Source organism: Callionymus lyra, chromosome 8, assembly GCF_982586985.1.
Source record: "Callionymus lyra chromosome 8, fCalLyr1.hap1.1, whole genome shotgun sequence".
NCBI classification, from domain to species: domain Eukaryota; kingdom Metazoa; phylum Chordata; class Actinopteri; order Syngnathiformes; family Callionymidae; genus Callionymus; species Callionymus lyra.
Window position 1 is genome coordinate 16,909,006 of NC_141825.1, and position 18,834 is coordinate 16,927,839.

The 18,834-nt window shown below is 34.4% G+C and overlaps 3 protein-coding genes and 1 non-coding gene across 4 annotated transcripts; 3 read left to right on the forward strand and 1 right to left on the reverse strand.

Annotated features, from left to right (window-relative positions):
• Nucleotides 1–79: 79 nt before the first annotated feature.
• On the reverse strand, nt 80–3,141 carry ccdc34 (coiled-coil domain containing 34). The gene is made up of 7 exons (XM_087797970.1): nt 3,059–3,141; nt 2,583–2,816; nt 1,935–2,073; nt 1,469–1,576; nt 1,219–1,377; nt 1,027–1,156; nt 80–336 (listed from the first exon to the last, which is right to left on the reverse strand). The coding sequence occupies exons 2-7, from the start codon at nt 2,801–2,803 to the stop codon at nt 161–163; spliced, it is 933 nt and encodes a 310-aa protein (XP_087654096.1). The 5' UTR covers nt 2,804–2,816; nt 3,059–3,141; the 3' UTR covers nt 80–160.
• A 1,157-nt stretch (nt 3,142–4,298) lies between these two features.
• slc15a5 (solute carrier family 15 member 5) lies at nt 4,299–10,204 on the forward strand. The gene is made up of 9 exons (XM_087797567.1): nt 4,299–4,644; nt 4,711–4,933; nt 6,454–6,623; nt 6,702–6,910; nt 6,974–7,160; nt 8,200–8,388; nt 9,696–9,827; nt 9,891–9,999; nt 10,063–10,204. The coding sequence occupies exons 1-9, from the start codon at nt 4,299–4,301 to the stop codon at nt 10,202–10,204; spliced, it is 1,707 nt and encodes a 568-aa protein (XP_087653693.1).
• Nucleotides 10,205–10,559: 355 nt separating this feature from the next.
• On the forward strand, nt 10,560–10,642 carry trnal-cag (transfer RNA leucine (anticodon CAG)). Its single transcript has one exon. It is a non-coding gene; the product is annotated as a tRNA-Leu (tRNA).
• Nucleotides 10,643–11,019: 377 nt separating this feature from the next.
• Nucleotides 11,020–18,804, forward strand: pllp (plasmolipin). The gene is made up of 4 exons (XM_087797948.1): nt 11,020–11,364; nt 17,035–17,208; nt 17,959–18,057; nt 18,403–18,804. The coding sequence occupies exons 1-4, from the start codon at nt 11,218–11,220 to the stop codon at nt 18,508–18,510; spliced, it is 528 nt and encodes a 175-aa protein (XP_087654074.1). The 5' UTR covers nt 11,020–11,217; the 3' UTR covers nt 18,511–18,804.
• Nucleotides 18,805–18,834: the final 30 nt, after the last annotated feature.

Genomic DNA, 18,834 nt, shown 5'->3' on the forward strand with positions numbered 1-18,834 from the left:
TATACTCTGGTTGTATTAAAACATCAGGACACTCCACAAAAAAATACATGTTTCCCTCATCATTAGAAATATTTAAAAAAAAAAAGTGATTATAAAACAGGATATTAAACAATGATCTAACAATCTAGTGTTTTCTTTCAAAAGAGTTCTGTCTCAATCATCAGTTCTTTAGAGTTATTCTATTGTTCTTCCACTTCTGTGCTGCATTGGACTTCTGTTTCTGAGGTTTCCTGCTGGGCATCTGGTTCTCCGGTGATTCTGGAGGCGGAACATGAATCGGTTTCCATGGGATCGGATTATAGTATCCGGGCGATGGGTTGAGCTTGTCGTACGGACCTTAACAAAAGATATTATTGTTAAAAAAACAACCTTTTCAAAGAAATTCATTCATACACTAGATATTAAGGGTGGAAGAAAATATTGTTACACCTTGATATCACTTTTATTATTGATACCATGTTTTTGTTTTTTATTTATTTAAAATTAACATGCAAATATTCAACACTTTTGTGTTGCAATAAAACTTCCAGCTGCTAGATCGCAGCAGTCATTATCTGCTAAACGGATGACTGAGGATGAGAGGATACGGTCGACTCCAGCAGCTTTTACAGATGATGTTTGGACACATTTGGTTTCAAAGTCACGTGGTCTATAAATTCAGCAACACCAGACTCAAGTACTTGGACAATACTACAAATGTATCTCTCGCAATACATCATATCGTTGACCCTGTATCGTGATACGTATTGTATCGCCAGAGTCGATGGTGACACTTGGTAAAACATGTTTATCTTCAACAGATAAGGATGTTCTGGCCTGATGCATTTTGCAAACAAATTGCTTTTCAATCGTTCTCAAGCTCTTATTTTGGTCACAAAAAGCTTCTGATCATCCTAAACTAATCAGAATAGCAGTTAAAAAGAGTAGGAAATAGTGATGATACATCCAAAGTTTGACTTATTTGTTCCAAGTGTAGTAATAGTCATTTTAATTTGATTTTCTCCATCATAGAGATCAGTCACTTACTGGTGGGGCGCAGAAGTGGTTTGGGACTTGCTCGGCTTCTATCATCAGCTTTTAGCAACCACTCCTGAAACTTCTCCTCTGCTTTCCTACGCCGCTCTTTCTCTTCCTCTGCTTTCAGGTTGGCTTCCTCCTGTCAGACATAAAGACCATCAAATTCATATCCAAGTCATGTTTACGTTATTGACTGTTTACCTTCTCCATCAATTCTTTTTCAATCTTTTCTTGTTTTTTCTTCAGAAGCCAAGCATTGTATTTCTGATGGGCTTTGTGCTCAGCCTGTCTTTGTTTTTCCTGCTGCCTCTGCATCTCCTCCTCCTCTTTGCTTTGTTTAGAAAGCTGCTCCTTCCTCTCCTTGGTACATGCAACAGATTATTTTATAGCATACATTATATGTTCCAGATACACTATTTAGCTCTAGTTGTAGTTAAATTACTTCCTCTACCTGTTCTTTTTTCATCTTCAGCCACCCTCCAATTTTCTCCTCCATAATTTCTTTTTTACGTCTCTTTTCCGCTTCTTCTTGGTCTAGTTTGACCTTCATTAAGCGTCTCTGATAGAGGGAAAAAGGTAGTTTTTATTTCAGCAGAGAAAGGGTTCCAATCCAATATGCATTACAATTATAATATTAAATATATTCAAATGAAGCATTTTCCCTCAAGCAATCAAATGTTATCAAACTTTAATATTTGGTTGCACTACCGTCAACCCTTTATCTTCACAGTCAGTGTTCAAACATAGATCCCAAATTCACTTCCTGTCAATTCCTCTATACGTCAAGTACATTCAAGGGTGTTTTTTTTAACTATTTTGGCAAATATGAGAAAGCTTGGTAAACATAAAAAAGTGAAAACAGTCAAAACTAACACAGCAAAGGCATCTGTTGGAAAACTAATTAAAGAGTAGCTCACCTCCTCTTCTTTCTTTTCGAGTTTTACACGATCCTCTTTCGCTTTGTTGACCAGCCACAGTTCCCACGGACCCAGCAAAGGCGACCCTTCGTGCTCAACTGTTGAACTTTGTCGGGATCCTGCCCTGGGGAGTTCACATCTACAAACCAGATAACATATTACCAGCACAATTATGAAAAATATTATAAAAACAATGCTGTTTCTACATAGTATTTGGTGCCTGATACTGCAAAACATCCTTCCATACATAGTCTACTGTTCACTGGTCTCATATATTGCACATTTTAAAGTAAAAAAGGGTAGTTTTGAGTTGACATGGTTTGTTGATTTTTAGCGGTGCCAGTGGACTAAAGCAGTGGGTGTTTTTGGCTTGACGGGAGACCAAATTTCCCATGAGGACTAGCGTGCAGCATCGAAAAATCGTCATCTCCGAGGGCCTACGTTTCTGAATTAGGCTGAATGTAATTGTGGATAAACAATGTCTTATTTATCTTTCTACTATATGACAACGTTACAAACCTGACTTAGGAACCTACACCTTTTAAAAATACATACTAGTAAAAACTGTAACTTTAATTGAATTAGCAACATCTATACATCACTACTTATTCTAACTATTGTTGTTGTTGTTGTTGTTGTTCTGCATACCTGACAGGAGAAGCGCTGCGCCTGGAGTCCTGTGTGTTTCCCAGATCCATCTCGTCGTCACTTTCAAAAGTGTCGTTATAAATGGGAGACAGTCTGGTAAAAGTGTTGTCATCATCAGAAACGATTCCATCGCCCATGTCCTGTTGGTTCTGTCTGGACTTCACAGGAGTGGAAGTGAAGCCCTCTGAGGCAGGACCGAGCGACATCCTTTTTCTTATCATGGCGATATATCGGCTACAGTGTTGGACACAGACAAGAAAAATGTGACATATCGTTGTGAGGATGGTTGCTGTGCTTTCTAAGAGCACATTTGTAATCTAGCAATAAGCAGCAATACGCTGGTAAACAAACAGAGTTAGCCAGTTAGCATCACGGATATACACACCATTTTAGGTCCAAATAATCCACCCAAAAGTTTGTTTTTTTATCGATTTATTAAACCCTAACCTTAATCTCTGTTCCATGGTTTCACTTACCTTTAAGCCTGAGGTAGTAGAGTTGAATTGTAAAACAAAACTTAATGCTAATTTAGCACCAGCGCTTCAGTAAAACAGATTTCCCATAATGCACCTGAGGAGCGCGCTGCTACCATGGCGACGCGTGACGCCAGATCGTCATGAAAACAAGTTTTCTTCATGATGTAATTAAAATAGTGATTATTTTTGCAACCAATTTTTAACAAATATATATAACATAAGCAACTCCTTGTTTTTAATCATGGACGCCTCCCCCAAAATAAAAATAAATAAATGAATGATCACATAAATAAAAAAATTGAAATGCTGATTTCAAAGTAAAAGACATGGAAATATATCGTATAGTTCCAGGAAATCCAACATTTAAACGAGAGCAGACGATGAAGACCTCAAAGAAGTTTTAACTGAGCCCCCACATGTGTAAGATTAATACAACAAAACAAACTACATTTGTAAGTGATGCTTATTGTCCAGTGATTTGTATAAATTAAAAATATTGTTTTGGAGAAACACCTTAAATTAACCACTATGCCACCACTCAACACATGCTATACAGCACCCCAAGAACACCCCCAGGAAGTTTAACCTCAGTCCAGTGAGTTATTTCAAAATTAAAAGCCTTAAAAGTGACACTTGTGAATAAATAACTTGAACATATCCTCTAAAAACTACAATCTTAAAACGTTGTATAATTCCCATGAATTAGCCACGGTAAGTAAATGACGAGTCAAACATTTATTCTAGTTGCTTTCTAGGAGAGGGCTGTTGTCTCATCAACACTTTCACCTCCCGCTTGACTCACACACACTTATTGTCCACATTCTAATTACAGTGGATGCGACAAAATGGATTTATACCGAAGCAGCAGCTTTCACAAAGACATGTGAAATTCTACGAGTCTGTGTAATATGGAGCCTTTTAGATTCTTTTAAATGTTTTAAATATCCTAAAATTGTTGGGGAAGCAGTATTCAAGAGAGGTATTTACGACAGAAACATTTTAACTTTAACTTCACAAGATATTTATTCGATACCGTTCATCCAGCACCTCATCTGACGAAAGTTTCCATGGATGCGTTGAATGTGGCCTGGACTCCACATTTCCGAGTAAAGACGATGACACACGATGATAGACGGATGATAACATGAATCCGTTCAGGCGTGTCTTCGGGTCCTCCTTCAGTGTCTCCTGCTAGAATCCACATCCACAGGTTCTCGTTCAGCGTTGAAGACGGTCTGTGATGGTCAGAGATGGCGCTCAAGGAATTCCCGAGGGCAGAAAACGACTGCCCCGTCGCTCTCGGACGCCCGGCAAGATACCGGCGCACAAGACGTACAAGAAGCTCCAGGTCATCGTTTGCGTTCTTCTGGTGGAACTGTGCGAGAGGTTCACTTTCTTCGGTATCGTGTGCAACATGATCATCTTCTGCACCGTCAAACTGGGCTACGACAACCACCTGGCGGCGACCGTCAACCTGTGCTTCATAGGAGCCAGCACTCTCACGCCGGTGCTGGTGGGATGGTTTGCTGAGACGTGCTTAGGAAGGTCCAAAGTGCTCTACTTGTGTGCCTTCCTTCATTTCTTCGGTACAGGGTCGCCTCGAGAACACTTTTATGGCTCAGTGTGACCTCCTGACCTTTTGTCTTTCCCAGGCACGGCCATGCTTCCTGCCGTGGCTTTCCCCTTCGAGGATTTCTACATCGACACTCATCACATGATCTACCATCTGGACCCGAGAGAGCAGCAGATCCTGTTCTACACGGGCCTCCTGGCCGCCGCTCTGGGCATCGGTGGCATCCGAGCCATCCTGTGTCCCATGGGTGCCTATAGCCTCCAGGGTTACAACCAGCACCAGCTGCTGTCCTTCTTTAACTGGTGAGTCATTTTGCTTTTTTTATTTGATTCATTTCACCATGAACGTCGACCAACATGATCAATTGTTAATATTTTCGGTGTTACACTCAAAGCACATGATATCAACTCTCTTAGCACCAGCATCCCTTCTTATAACCTGTCATTGTCAGAAACTATGGATGTATATTAGTACAAATTTAATATTTCCAATGGTGACATTCAACTTTTTAAAATGTTTGAAAATTAAATATGTTTTTTAAATATATAATTGAATCTAATCATTTGTAAAATAAAAGGTTGAATTTGTTTTTATTTAGTACTTTAATTCAATTATTTGTATATTAAATGGTATGGTAACGTGTTTTATTTGAATACTTTAATTTATTAATTTGTATATTTAGAGGTTGAACTTATTTTTATTGAATACTTTAATTCAATAATGTGTATATTTAGAGGTTGAATTTGTTTTTAATGAACACTTTATTTCTATAATGTGTATATTTAAAGGTTGAATTTGTTTATAATGAACACTTTATTTTTAATAATTTATATATTTAGAGGTTGAATTTGTTTTTATTGAATACTTTAATTCAATAATTTGTATATTTATAGGTTACATTTTTTTCATTGAATACTTTAATTCAATAATTTGTATATTTATAGGTTACATTTTTTTATTGAATACTTTAATTCAATAATTTGTATATTTATAGGTTACATTTTTTTTATTGAATACTTTAATTCAATAATTTGTATATTTAGAGGTTGAATTTGTTTTTAATGAATACTTTAATTCAATAATTTGTATATTTATAGGTTACATTTTTTTATTGAATACTTTAATTCAATAATTTGTATATTTATAGGTTACATTTTTTTTATTGAATACTTTAATTCAATAATTTGTATTTTTAGAGGTTGAATTTGTTTTTAATGAATACTTTATTTCAATAATTTGTATATTTAGAGGTTGAATTTGTTTTTATTGAATACTTTAATTAAATAATTGGTAAATTAAAAGGTTTGATTTGTTTGTTTTGATTACATTAATTCAATATTTTTTATATTTAAATTATTTTGTATGATTTCAAAATAATAGTTTTATATTCCAATTCCAAATTTTCAAAAATAAATCTGTCACTAATATACCAACATTTTATATTGAATTTAAACAGCTACAAATTTAAAAAATATATTGAATTCAGAACATGTATTTAATAATTAATTCGAATATTAAACTCTTTGTGTTAAAAATACATTTGTTTTGCAAATATTCCATTTTTTAAATTATTCAAAAAGAAGTACAATCAACTTTTAAATATACATATTATTCAATACAATTATTCAATAAAACAAATTCAACGTTTCAAAATAGAAATCATTGATTTCAGATATTTAATTAAAACAATTTCAACCTTTTAAATGATTTGAAAAACTTTTTTTTTTTAATTTCAAAATGAGAAACGTTAGATTCATTCAATATTGTGATAGTACTGATACACATAAACCATTATCACCGTTTCTGTGTTTTTCACGCACAGGTTCTACTGGTTAGTTAACCTGAATTCCACCATTGTGTTTCTGGGAATTGCTTACATTCAGCAATCTGTGGCCAAGAATTTGGGGTTCCTGATCCCCTTCACCTCAGTGCTGCTCGCCCTCATAGCCATTCACATGATGCGCAACAAACTCACCTTCAAACCTAAGAAAGGTAACCATTGATCCTTGTAAGTCTGAGCAGTGAATGACACAATGGAGGACTTGTTTGAGTTCGATCTGTCGTGTGCAGGGGGGTCTCTGTTGACCACGTTCGGAGTTTTTCTCAACTCCGTCAAGATGTGCCGACGCCTCGGCGGCGAGGTGACGTCGTGGCTGGACCGAGCCAAGGAGAACAACGGAGGACGCTACAGCGAGACCCACGTGGAGAACGTCAAAGTCCTGGCCCGGCTGTTCCCCCTCTATGGTCTTCAGCTGCTCTACAGAGCGTGTGTCATGCAGGTTTGTTTTTAAATACAATAAGAGAGCACGATAACATGGTTTATTGTGGACGTCTCTCTGCAGATTCCCTCAGGTTTCTACTTACAAACGATGAACTCCAACCTTCACCTCAGCGACCTTCTTCTTCCCATTGGTACCATGAACGTCATCAGCATCCTGCCTCTTCTCCTGCTGGCACCGATGATTGAGTTTGTAACAACCTGTTGTCTCTCTAATGGAAAGATACCATTGGCTCCCATCAAAGTCATCAGTGAGTATTTACATCAATTTAACCCAGTGTGTTAACCCTTATGTTATCTCAAGGGATACCACAAACTCATTTGTTTTCGGGCCTTCGGGTCACCTTGATTACACAAGGGTTCATGGAATGGAAGAACTGAATAAAATTAAGAGACAAAAACAAATAACAATAAAAAGAATGTTTTAAATTAATTTTTGACTTAACAATATTGACAATAAAACAGTCAAATCAGAAAACATTTAACCATATTTGGACTAGTAATGAACTATTAATTTATTTTATTACATGTTTTTGACCCCTAAGGGCCTCACTTATTGCAAATTATTTCATTTTGTTTTCAATAATTGGAATAAGAATATTAAAGTCCATGTGTAAAATTTTAAAAATACAGTTCATTTTAAAAATATAATTTAAATTAAATTAAATTAAATAATGTTGGTACTATTGAGTATTGTTTTGATTGTTTAAGCGCTTTATGACCCTGGTCTGGAAAAGCACTTTATAAATACAAATTACTTACTTTCTTACTTACTATTATACCACAATTTTGTCATTGAATATGATTTAAAAAATATATATATATATATATTTATTTTTTTTTACATACAAAATTTGATAGTAAAATTCCAATACTTATGTAAATAATGTTCTAAACTCAATATATATATATATATATATATTGAGTTTAGAACATTATTTCTTTCAAGTATTGGAATTTTAATATCAAATTTTGTATGTAAAAAAATGTTTTCCTTTTGTAACTAGTTGTAAATGTAAACATTTTTGAACTATAATAAAAAATAAAATAAAAATTCATTTAAACGACAATAAAAGAAAAAACATTGAATTAAAACCTTTAGTTTTGAGAATACGTATATAATACTATATATATATATATATTAAATATTCATTTAGGAAAATATTTATAGCCTTTTTAATAAATATAATAATATTCACACTTGAGGGCCCAGTTAATTAAGTAAAATGGGTCTTCATCCTGAAACAAGCCATCCCATAACCGGACCTTGTTTGTTCTCCACCTCGACAGCTCTGGGACACACATTTGCAACACTGTCGGTCTTGTCAGCGGGTTTCTGTGAGCTACAGAGGAAGACGTACCCGCTCGTGGAACAAACTCTCTCGGGGAAAGTTCTGCAAGTGTCGTCCATGCCGTGCTTCCGACTCGCTCCGCAGTACATCCTGCTGGGTGTGGCTGAGGCTCTCGTCACGCCTGCATGTAAGTGGGAACCCATTTCTTTTGAAGGTTCGTAAATGTATGTTTGACTCACAACCGACTGTCTGAAGAATTTGGCCCATTGTGTGATTGAGTTTGACACGCCTGTTGTCAATGATTATTTAAATTCCAATTGTGACTCCACTCCTTTTTACAAATTCCAACATATTTCTACACAGATGGACAGTTCTTTTTTTTTTCTTTTTTTTTTAAACATCTGTTTATTCAAACTTTACAAGATGCAGTCACAGAAGAAGAAAAAAAAAAAAAAAAAAAAAAACAATATATACACAGAAAAAAGACAAACATGCATGAAAAACATAGATAAAATAATAAGAAAAAACTAAAATAAAAAATAAAACAAAAGCAGCCAGTCCAGTACACCTCTATCTTGTGATTATTACAGTCAAATCAAATTTTCAATGTTAAAACTTTCCAAAAAGTTATAGAACATTTTCCATATTTTCCAAAAGTTGTCAGATGGACAGTTCTATCCATAAAATAATATATAAGCACTAGATACAGTCCAACATGATACAGTATAATATATATCACATACTGAGCAGACATTAATATAAATAAATCATATGTACACCTACATACTTCATTAATATTATTTTTAATACTTATAATAATCATGAATATTATTTAATTTAATGTAATTCAATACTTTATTGTCTCTTATTTTACTGATTTGCATTGTATTATTATGATCTCATTTTATTTAATTTCTTTTATTTCATTCTTTTATTCTATATTCACCACAAAAAAAAAAAACATTTTGTCACAGACTCCAGCAATAAAAGTTTCTGAGTATTATCCCTGTACATATATATTCATATAATAATTGTAATTGCAATATAATCATCAACATTTTTGTCACACTTCCTCTTCCATATACCTATTTAGAATTATTATTATGTACTTATATATGATTTTCTTTCCATTTTTTTATAAGAAAAGGCAAATGCTCATCAAAATAAGCCAAATAAAAAGGGGAAAATGGTAAATTAAGTCCCAAAATAAAGACATTAAAGTTCTATTTGGTGTTCACTTAGTAATGAATAATACTTAACATGATAAAGCTGTTTGTTTGAACATTTATACATGATCAGATTTGTATGTTGACCTCGTAAGGCTCACACATTAACTAAATTCAATATTTTCTCGATGTATTTACTTTTTTGTGGGGAGAATTTGATACACTTGTGGCTCACACAGTTTCTTATATTCAAGTGTTGGATTCCTCTTTCTAGCTCCGGTGTTCATCAACTTCTATTCCTACCATTTACATTTCCGATTCTCGCCAGGTTCCCTCATATCATTCCAGCTGAGTCCGAGTCACATCAGATCGATCTCACTCCACTTCCTCACCTTATCTTACGGCGGCGGCTGCTTCTTGGGGGCCTTCTTGATCCAGCTCTTATACTTCGTAACCAAAGGTAAATGTCATGTAAACAATACTAAAAACTACAAATAATCGACTAATTCTGTTTTCCCTAAAGGTCAATTCTATCCTAACGTTCTCACTGAAGGAAACTTGGAGATATTTTTCTTCTTCCTGGCATCATTGATGGCTCTCAACGCCATTTTACTTTGGAGCATCTCAAACAGGTGCAGTTGAATATGATTTTTTTTAAAGACTATTCTATTTAAATGTTTTTATTGACCGCGCAGGTACATGGATTTGAGCGTGCAGGCCGGAGCAGCGACCAGCAGTCCCCTGTCTGAGAAACTCTTGCAGTACAAAGCCTGCCTTCGTTTCTACGACACCATGGATGGATCCTACACACACAACTCCATAGATTCTGTTCTATAACCATGACTCAGTCTTGACCTTTGACCTGTGGCGCAGGCGCTGCATCTGTTAAAAGATTTTAAATTGTTTTGCAATAGCATCATTGTTGTTGAAAATAATGAGAATTATTATACATGAATTGTATTTATTAATGTGTACTTTTCGACAGGATGTAGATGTTTTTAGAGTTTATATAACTCTCGTGCAAACTGTTGAGAGAGAATCTCATTGTTTTAAAAAATAAAAGTTTATTTTGTGGCGTGATATGTCGATAAGCTCAGAATAACGGACAATTTTTTTATTTTATTTTAAACGAAACTGTCTGGATCATAAAATTGTTACTTTATAAAGCCTTATTTTCATCATAACCACATGTGTCAGGATGGCCGAGCGGTCTAAGGCGCTGCGTTCAGGTCGCAGTCTACTCTGTAGGCGTGGGTTCGAATCCCACTTCTGACAAACCTTTTTTTTTTTTTTCCCACTGGAAAATAAAATGTAGAAAATATTACGTTTAATAAAAATCTTTCTATTTCATTTGGGGGATAAAAGCGGGTCGATGAAGTGGATCATGTTTTTTTTTTCCCAAACTAAAATGATATATGAATGAATTACCATGCACTTACAATAATAGGAACATAGAGGGCGACACTGAGGCGTATATTCATGTCAGTGTTGGACTGTCCACCTCCTCCCAATGTCCACACATGTTAATGAGTGACTCAGAAGAGATCTGATAGGCCTCTGAAGGACAGATGGCAAGTGTGTGTGTGTGTGTGTGAGCGTATGCATGTGTGTGTGTGTGTGTGTGTGTGTGTGTTTTGAGGGAGGGCACATCTGAGGCTCAGTCAAACACCTGACAGCAACCTCAACAACCTGTTGGATGAAACAACTGGAGATTCTTCCTAGGAATTCCTTCGGCTCCTTTACATTTTTATCATCTCACTCTTCGTCCAGGGAGAGTTCTCTGACTTCTGACTCTTGAAGGAAGTCAATCCACTGGTTTGTGGTGCAGTTTTTGCATCACATCTGCACAGATGTCTGATTTCCCGTCCAAGGTGACGACAGAAACGGGGGTTCAGAACGATCGAAGCGCTCAGCAGAGGCTCCCGGTAAACATCGGCATCATGGTTAACATGGTGTTCATCAAAAGCATCCCGGCGTGCCTCATGGTGGCCGAAATTGTGAGTTTTATTTCTTCCTTTTCTCGTCTACAGTCTCCAGAGTAAATCTATTAGTGTTGTTGTTGTTAAATTAAAATGTAGCTACAGTTAAGTCACATTAAAGGCAAAGAAAAATACAAATAACTTAGTACCTGGTTGAGCTAAAACGCGTTGAATACTAACTCATTGAAAAATGAGATGATAGTGAAAGAAAAGTTTCAAGAAATCTTGACAATCTTACTCCAAAGTAAAAGTAATAGTTTGCTTTAAAAAACCTTAAAAGGCAGTATGTTGATTTGAAAATATATTATCACAATGCGTCTCAAATGTATTATTAATACATTTTGGTGTAAAATGATGGAGGAAAAAACACACAAAGTCTGATAAGAATTTTCAAACTCTTAACTAAATTCATAATTTACTTTTATGAAAGTTTTTTAGCAGCTCGTATGGGAATGAAGTTTTGTTTCTTCAATCCATAAAATTGATAAATAAATAAAAAGTTACATTAAAAAAATGTTGTTTTAATTAAAGATAAATATATTTTCAATTTTAAAAAGTTTAATTAAAATGGTTCATTTTAAAAAGTAACTTCAATTAAAACATATTTTCAATAAAACATGTTTAAATACTTTTCTTTGATTTAAACTGTTTTGAATTGTACTGTTTTTAATTGAATAATAGAGAAAAAAAACTAGCTTCAAACTAGCACAGCTTTTATTGCAGCGTTAAACCTGTCATCAGGTCATCAATCAACATGACATGTTACAGCAACTTATCATGGAGGATAATACGTCTAAGATCAGTGTTATCTGTTCTTTCACGGCCACGAATCAAAAAGAAGGAAGATATAAATGTTAGAATAGAATAGAATAGAAAATGTTCAGTCATCCCCAGAGGGGAAACACACTTTTACAACAGCACAGTTGAAAAATAATAAAATAAGTCAAGAATAAAAAAATAAAATAAAGTGCAAGGAAAAAAGAAATAATAAAAGAGATAATAAAGAAAAATAAAAATAAAATAAAATAAAATAAAATAAAATAAAATAAAATAAAATAAAATAAAATAAAATAAAATAAACCACACAAGAAGAAAACACACTATGGATTAGCATCAGGATATTTAAAGTAGAGAGTTAAATATCCTGACACCAGTTGGGATGAAGGACCTTCTATAACGAATGTAAATGTTGTGTCCATTATATATATATAGATATATATATATCTATATATATATACACATTTTGTCAGCAACTACAAACACAGCGTCTGTCTCAAGCTTTCATCCTTTCCTGGGCGTTAGTTCCAGACTCGACTGGACTTTGTGTGCAAAGAACACGTGACTCCACGATCTTACTGACACACCTCTGAGCCCAGCCCGGTATCGGGCCAAGGCCGGGGAGCGTTAAACATTTCTTCTGTGTCACATGATTGTTGTAGTAGTATTTATTTGGAAGTGTATTTTCTGTGTTGGTCAGCAGTGAGGTGAGCACTGATTAACCTGCTGCAGGTTTAAAACGTATAAACTGTGTTAAACTTTACGTCATATGTGGCCTGGTAGAGAAGTTTAGTTGAATAATGATTTCAAGTACAACAAAAATATGAATATAAATCAGATAAGTTAATATGTTTATTGTGTTATGAGGTGATTTTGGTGGTTAATTGTCAAAATAACCTCAAAATTACCTTTAAATGTAGAGACTAAAATGACATTGTCTGAACACTGTGTACACTTGAGTTAAATACTTTGAAATATTAAAAATAATTACACCTTTTCCGTCTGTTGTTACCTTTGGTATTAAAACAATGATAACGCCTGAAAAACAGGTTTTTAACATTGATTTGAATAAAGAGTAAAGGTTTAAATTTGCTCCTTTTTAAATTTTACATTTTTAAAGTTTTTTTCTTCAATCATTCAAAGTTATTTTCTGTTATCTTTCAATTATTGTGTTTTTTCAACAATAACGCCCTGTTTTGTCACCCTTTCTTTTTTTGTAGCCTATATTTAATACTTATAAATCACCTTATTTTATCATATGTTTGTATATTGTTAGAAGCATTGGTCCCCAGTTCTTCTGTGGGCTCTTCTCTGCTGACCTTTTGATTTTGAGATGTTCTCTCAGTCACTTGAGCATAAGACCGATCAGTCGAACTCCAATTTGTCCCGCCAAGTCATTTATGTGAGTTTAAATTTTCAAAGCAAATTGATATTTGTGCTTTATCCCTTGTGTTATCTCAGGGTCAAGATAAACGACCTTCACCACTGCATATGTATTTATGGAAGCCACGGAGGTCGTTCACCTTGACCCAGAGACAACACAAGGGATACCACAGACACATTTGTATTCAGGCTACCAGGTCACCTTGACCCTGAGATAACAGAGAGTTAAGGCGAAAAACAAAGCGTTGCTTGTGGTGAAATTATTTTAATTTTAATTCAAAGCTAATTCAGCCTCTTATAATAGAAACTAAGACCGACATATTCGTTATTTACCTTTTTAGACGCTTCAATAAGTTTAATATTGTCCAGCCCGAGACTTTGAATGAGTTTAACATTTTGGCCCCTTTTCCCTGATCAAAAATAAAAGACATGGCAGCCATTACTTATTATTACCTTATTGAAGAGTATAAATTGGTGAATTAGGAATCACGTTGTAATCAAATTTCAGTTTTTACTTGAATACTTTTTATATTAGGCATACATTTGAAGAAAGTCCAACTTAATTTAAACTCTTAGGTGGAATTTTGACCACATTTCTTAAGTTTGCATCACAGCTCTTAATGTAAACCCTTCGAAAGTCTGGCTCTATGTAGAGATATAAAAACATAAAAGTACAGACGACACACACTTTTTCATGCGGTGACCCTCTGGACAGTAAATACATATGGGTTTAGAACATCCTTTTTAACAAATCTCATGAATTAAGAAAACACAAATTCAGGAAAAGGCTCTTCGGAGGTCTTACTGCAAGAGGAAGGATATGTAGTCAATCCTCGTGTGGTCATGTTGGTCAATAGTGAAGAAACACTCGAGCTAATGGCTACATTAAAAAAAAGCATTTTCAATTAGTTAATTGATTAAAGTATCTGCTAGTATAGAAGCTGGTGGATACATTTGCTTCAATCTTTGAAACCCACTGTTATATATTTTGGAATTGTGAAGTTTTAAGCTTTACTAGCTGAAGCAAGAGACAATAATAAGGTACAATAACAAGACAAATATTCAGAAGGAATCATGCAAAGGCCACGTAATTTGCTTTTAAATATTATATTGTCCCTCAAACATGGTTGCATGGGCTAAAATGGGTGATGGCGTAATTTTTCGTCTGATCGTGACTGATTCTGAAAAACGACCTGTAAACTGCTACGAGCTAAAATGAGGACGACAATTTTTTAGAGGATTTGCGACTTGTAAAATTCTGTAACTTGCTTAATATCTACTGAGCTCTTATTTACTTTAAAGCCTTCCTTGTATGAGACAAAAAAAAATATTCACACGGTTGTAATAAGAGAGTCGTTAACACACGACTGTTTTCAGAAAAATCCGACTCAGTCCAGACACAGAGCAGTTCATGGTGTTCATTTTAAACCTATGAAGAGATCTGTAGGTGGAAAAAGCGTTACCTCTTCACTCCTCAAACAAACCTGACAACTTTATTAGTGAATAAAAAGCACTCCTGGCCTGTTACCAGGCACAGATATGGAAGTAGAACGATCACTCACAGATCACTTATTGAGTCATAAACACCGTGTAAAGGTTGATGCTCGCGGTTGATGCTGGATTTTAAAGCAGAATAATCCGGTGTTGGATGGGAATGAGCCTCATACTGGTTCTGACTCTGATTCTGGGTAATTTGGACCTCCTATGAAAGGTCAATACAAGTGTGTGTATCAGGTGTGTAAGTATTGAAAGATGATCTCTGAATACATAATCGAGTCTTTTCATGTCCCTCCTTGTCGGACGGCAGCAGAGAAGCAAACTTGACTTTATCAAAAGGAATTGAACTTTGAACCCTTTAAACTTGTTTATTATTAGGATATAAAAGCACACATATAAAGTGTGATTTTACAACTAATGACTGAAATGATTATACTGTAATAGACTTGCTTAAAGAAAAATTGTCTTTCTTTGTCAACTAAGATTTTTCTTTCCTAATAATCTAAAGTTTTTTGCTCCCTTCATTCTTTTTTTGTTTGACGGTCCCTAACATCAGTACCATCAGTATATAATATGGACCCCAAAGGTTATTAAATACTTTATTTAACTCAGTTCAAATAGAACACTTACATCTTAAATGCCCTAATAAATAATTATACATGGACTGTGACATGGATCCACAATGTCACACCTCTTGCTCTAAAAGCCCCATAATGCACTGCAACAGTAAACACATTTACAATATCCTATTAAGAAAAAAGGTTTTTACTCTTGAATTGAATAAACTTTGAGGTTTTAGCCCTTAATGCATTAAAATAACAGTTTTAAGTCTGATTAAATGATTGTTATATTGTATCTGTGTCGCTCCGGTGCTGTAATCCAGTAAACATCCTGTTAAGAAGCGCTATCTCGGTGAACTTTACTCTCATGAGCGTGAAGCATGAAGCTCGACCAGGGAACACCTGATGTCACGTCAGTATGACACGCTGTGGCCCAGTAAGGTGTGTGTTATAATTCTCAAACCAGGTATAAGTTGATGGTTAATAGTGTTGTACTAAACCAATGTTTGGAACAAATCATAATTATATTAAGTCTAAAAGGCTTATAGACTATAAACTAGTTATGGTAGTGAAATACTACCTTAAACAAGGTTCCTTTTGAATTAGTTTCAGGCTTAACTTTTCTGAAATCACAAGAGCCAAACACATTTATATTTACCAGACTGTCTGCAACAGTATCTAGTTGACATTGAATTAATTTCCTTCAACATCAGTTTGACTGTTATTGGAAGTGTGTGTACAGTTGTTGATTTATCTGTGTGAATTTAGTTTAGTTAAATCAATGGAATCTTTATAGGAAAGGATAACAACGTGAACATTTTCTACGACTTGGATTTTCAGCCAAACATCCTGTGGGCCACATAAAACGAATTGGTGGGCCAGATTTGGCCCCCAGGCCTCGAGTTAAAGCATGTCTTAAACCCTTTTTTATGGGGGTTAATTAAAAAAGAATTACAATATATATAAATAATAATAATAATAATAATAATAAAGTGAAACAGGTTTTGAGGTCATTTTTAATTGAATAACAAACATTTAAAGCAACGTTTCTATTCTTTGTTGATTGAAAAAAACGTTTTTTTTCTAAAGCAAAATGTATTTTCGATTGAAAATATTGTTCTTTTTTTATCGGAATTTTTTTTTTAAAAAGTTTAAATATGTTAATATATATTTTGTTGATTGAAGAAACTTGTTTTTATTGAAGCAACTTTATTTGAATTAAAAATCCTTTTTTTAACGCAAATTTGGACATTTCTTAATTTTTAAACTTTTTTTTCTATTTTGGCGGTTCTCATTAAATGTTATTACGTTACTTAAGCACGACCTGTCAAACCGAGTCTCACGGAGTAAAATCAAGTCGATCACAGACTGGGTCATGTGACTGTCAGGATAACTACGAATGCAGAATATTGAAGATGTGTTTGTGTTGGTGTTTGTGTTCACCCGTCCTTCTCATGTGTGTCTCTTCTAGTTTCTGGGGCTCATTAACTGGGCTTTGATAGCAGCCACTCCCGCCATATACTTGGCTCCCTACGGGTGGGTCATGTTTGTGGCCGTCACGTCCTGGATCTTCACCATCTTGCTCTTCTTCTTCGTTCTGTTGGGAGTTTATCAGAATCTCCCGGATATTCCCTGGAATTTGATGGTATGTCGGTGCTGTCATGATAGAATTTTTGGCCTCCACCTGACTTTTATACGTATTTTTAACAGATTATTTTGATTTAAAATGCAAAAAATATTTTTGGTAAGTAAATAAAAATATACATTTATTTATCTATATCCTGAAAGAAACTGGCAGTCAGTGAAGAGATTTGAAGATCGAGGAAATGTGAGTTCTTCTACTAGAGCGGGTCAGATTGTGATGGCATTACAGAATATAAAAATATAAAAATGAAAGATTAATAAATAAACTAAAAAAAATAAAACAAGATACATTACCATAACATGACAGACAAAAAAAAGAATGAATACAATTAAATCAATTACATTTAATTAAACAATATTCATGACAGCAGACGGATAGAAACCGTATTTTCTAACCATGTTGGTATAGATTTAAACAAGACTTTTAGTAAGTAAGTATATTAGTTTCATCAGATCATTGAACTTTTGAATCAAACTTTTCAAATGTTGAAACTTGAACTATTGAAATGTGGTTGTATTTCAAGCATTCAAATATTGAATTAATACTCTTTTTTTTTAATTACTGATAGGTTGATGATTTAAAAAAATCTAAAATATTTTTGAATAGAAATGTAGGCTCTATTAAACCAGCATATGAATATCCAAATGTTGCAATAAGTATAAGTATTTACTGGAAATATGAATCTTCTCCCATGATTCATCATTCATCATCCATCACTGTGGATAAATATCTAGTTCTCTTCTGCTTCAGGTGATGGTCTACTTCGGTGTGGTTACACTTCTCTACTTCACTGCCTTCATCACCAATGCAGTATACGTGTACAATGCTTGGCATCTGGCAGCTGCAGCTGTAAGTATTTTCAGCAGGGATTTTTATATATATATATATATATATATCAGTGAAAAACTGTGTTTCATTTTTTTCCCCGATAGTGTATAAATATTCATCAGCACTGAAACACATTTTTTATAGATTAACTTGCAATTATTCACAGCGTTTGATCATTATTGTGTTGCAATTAACCTTCCGGCCTCTAGATGGCAGCGTTCATTACATGCTAAAAAGTTAACGGGGAAAAAAGGTTTCCCAATGTTGGGAAAACCTTGTTGAGCAAAACAAAATCTAAATATGTGGTAAAGAAAGAATGAATCTTTGTAATCTAATCTGTTTAACAATTAATTCGTGTGTGCGCAGTTTTTCGGAATTGTGGTGACAATGCTGTACGGAGCCAGTACCTTCTTCGCCTTCTTGGATTGGAGGAGTGACGGAGAAAATGCAGCCACTTCCACTGTTCCCACCTGAACTCCACTCAACTCAAGAAACTGTTTTCTTTTCCTACTGGAGCCGTTTTTTTTTCACAGAACCTTATTGATCACGACGATCAAACCTTTAGTGAGACTTGAGGGGAAATCATTTCAGTATAATTTGTGTATTTACGGTTGCAATCACTTTTTTAGATCAAGCACCAATTTTCGAGTTAAGAGATTTATTTTTGTGCTAAAAGCACTGTTTTAATGTGTATTTTTGACTTTAATATGATCATACAAAGGCATGAATTGTCTAATTATTTTATAAATAAAGTTAACCCCCCCTGAAGGACTGGTTCAATGTTTTTGAGGAAAAAGA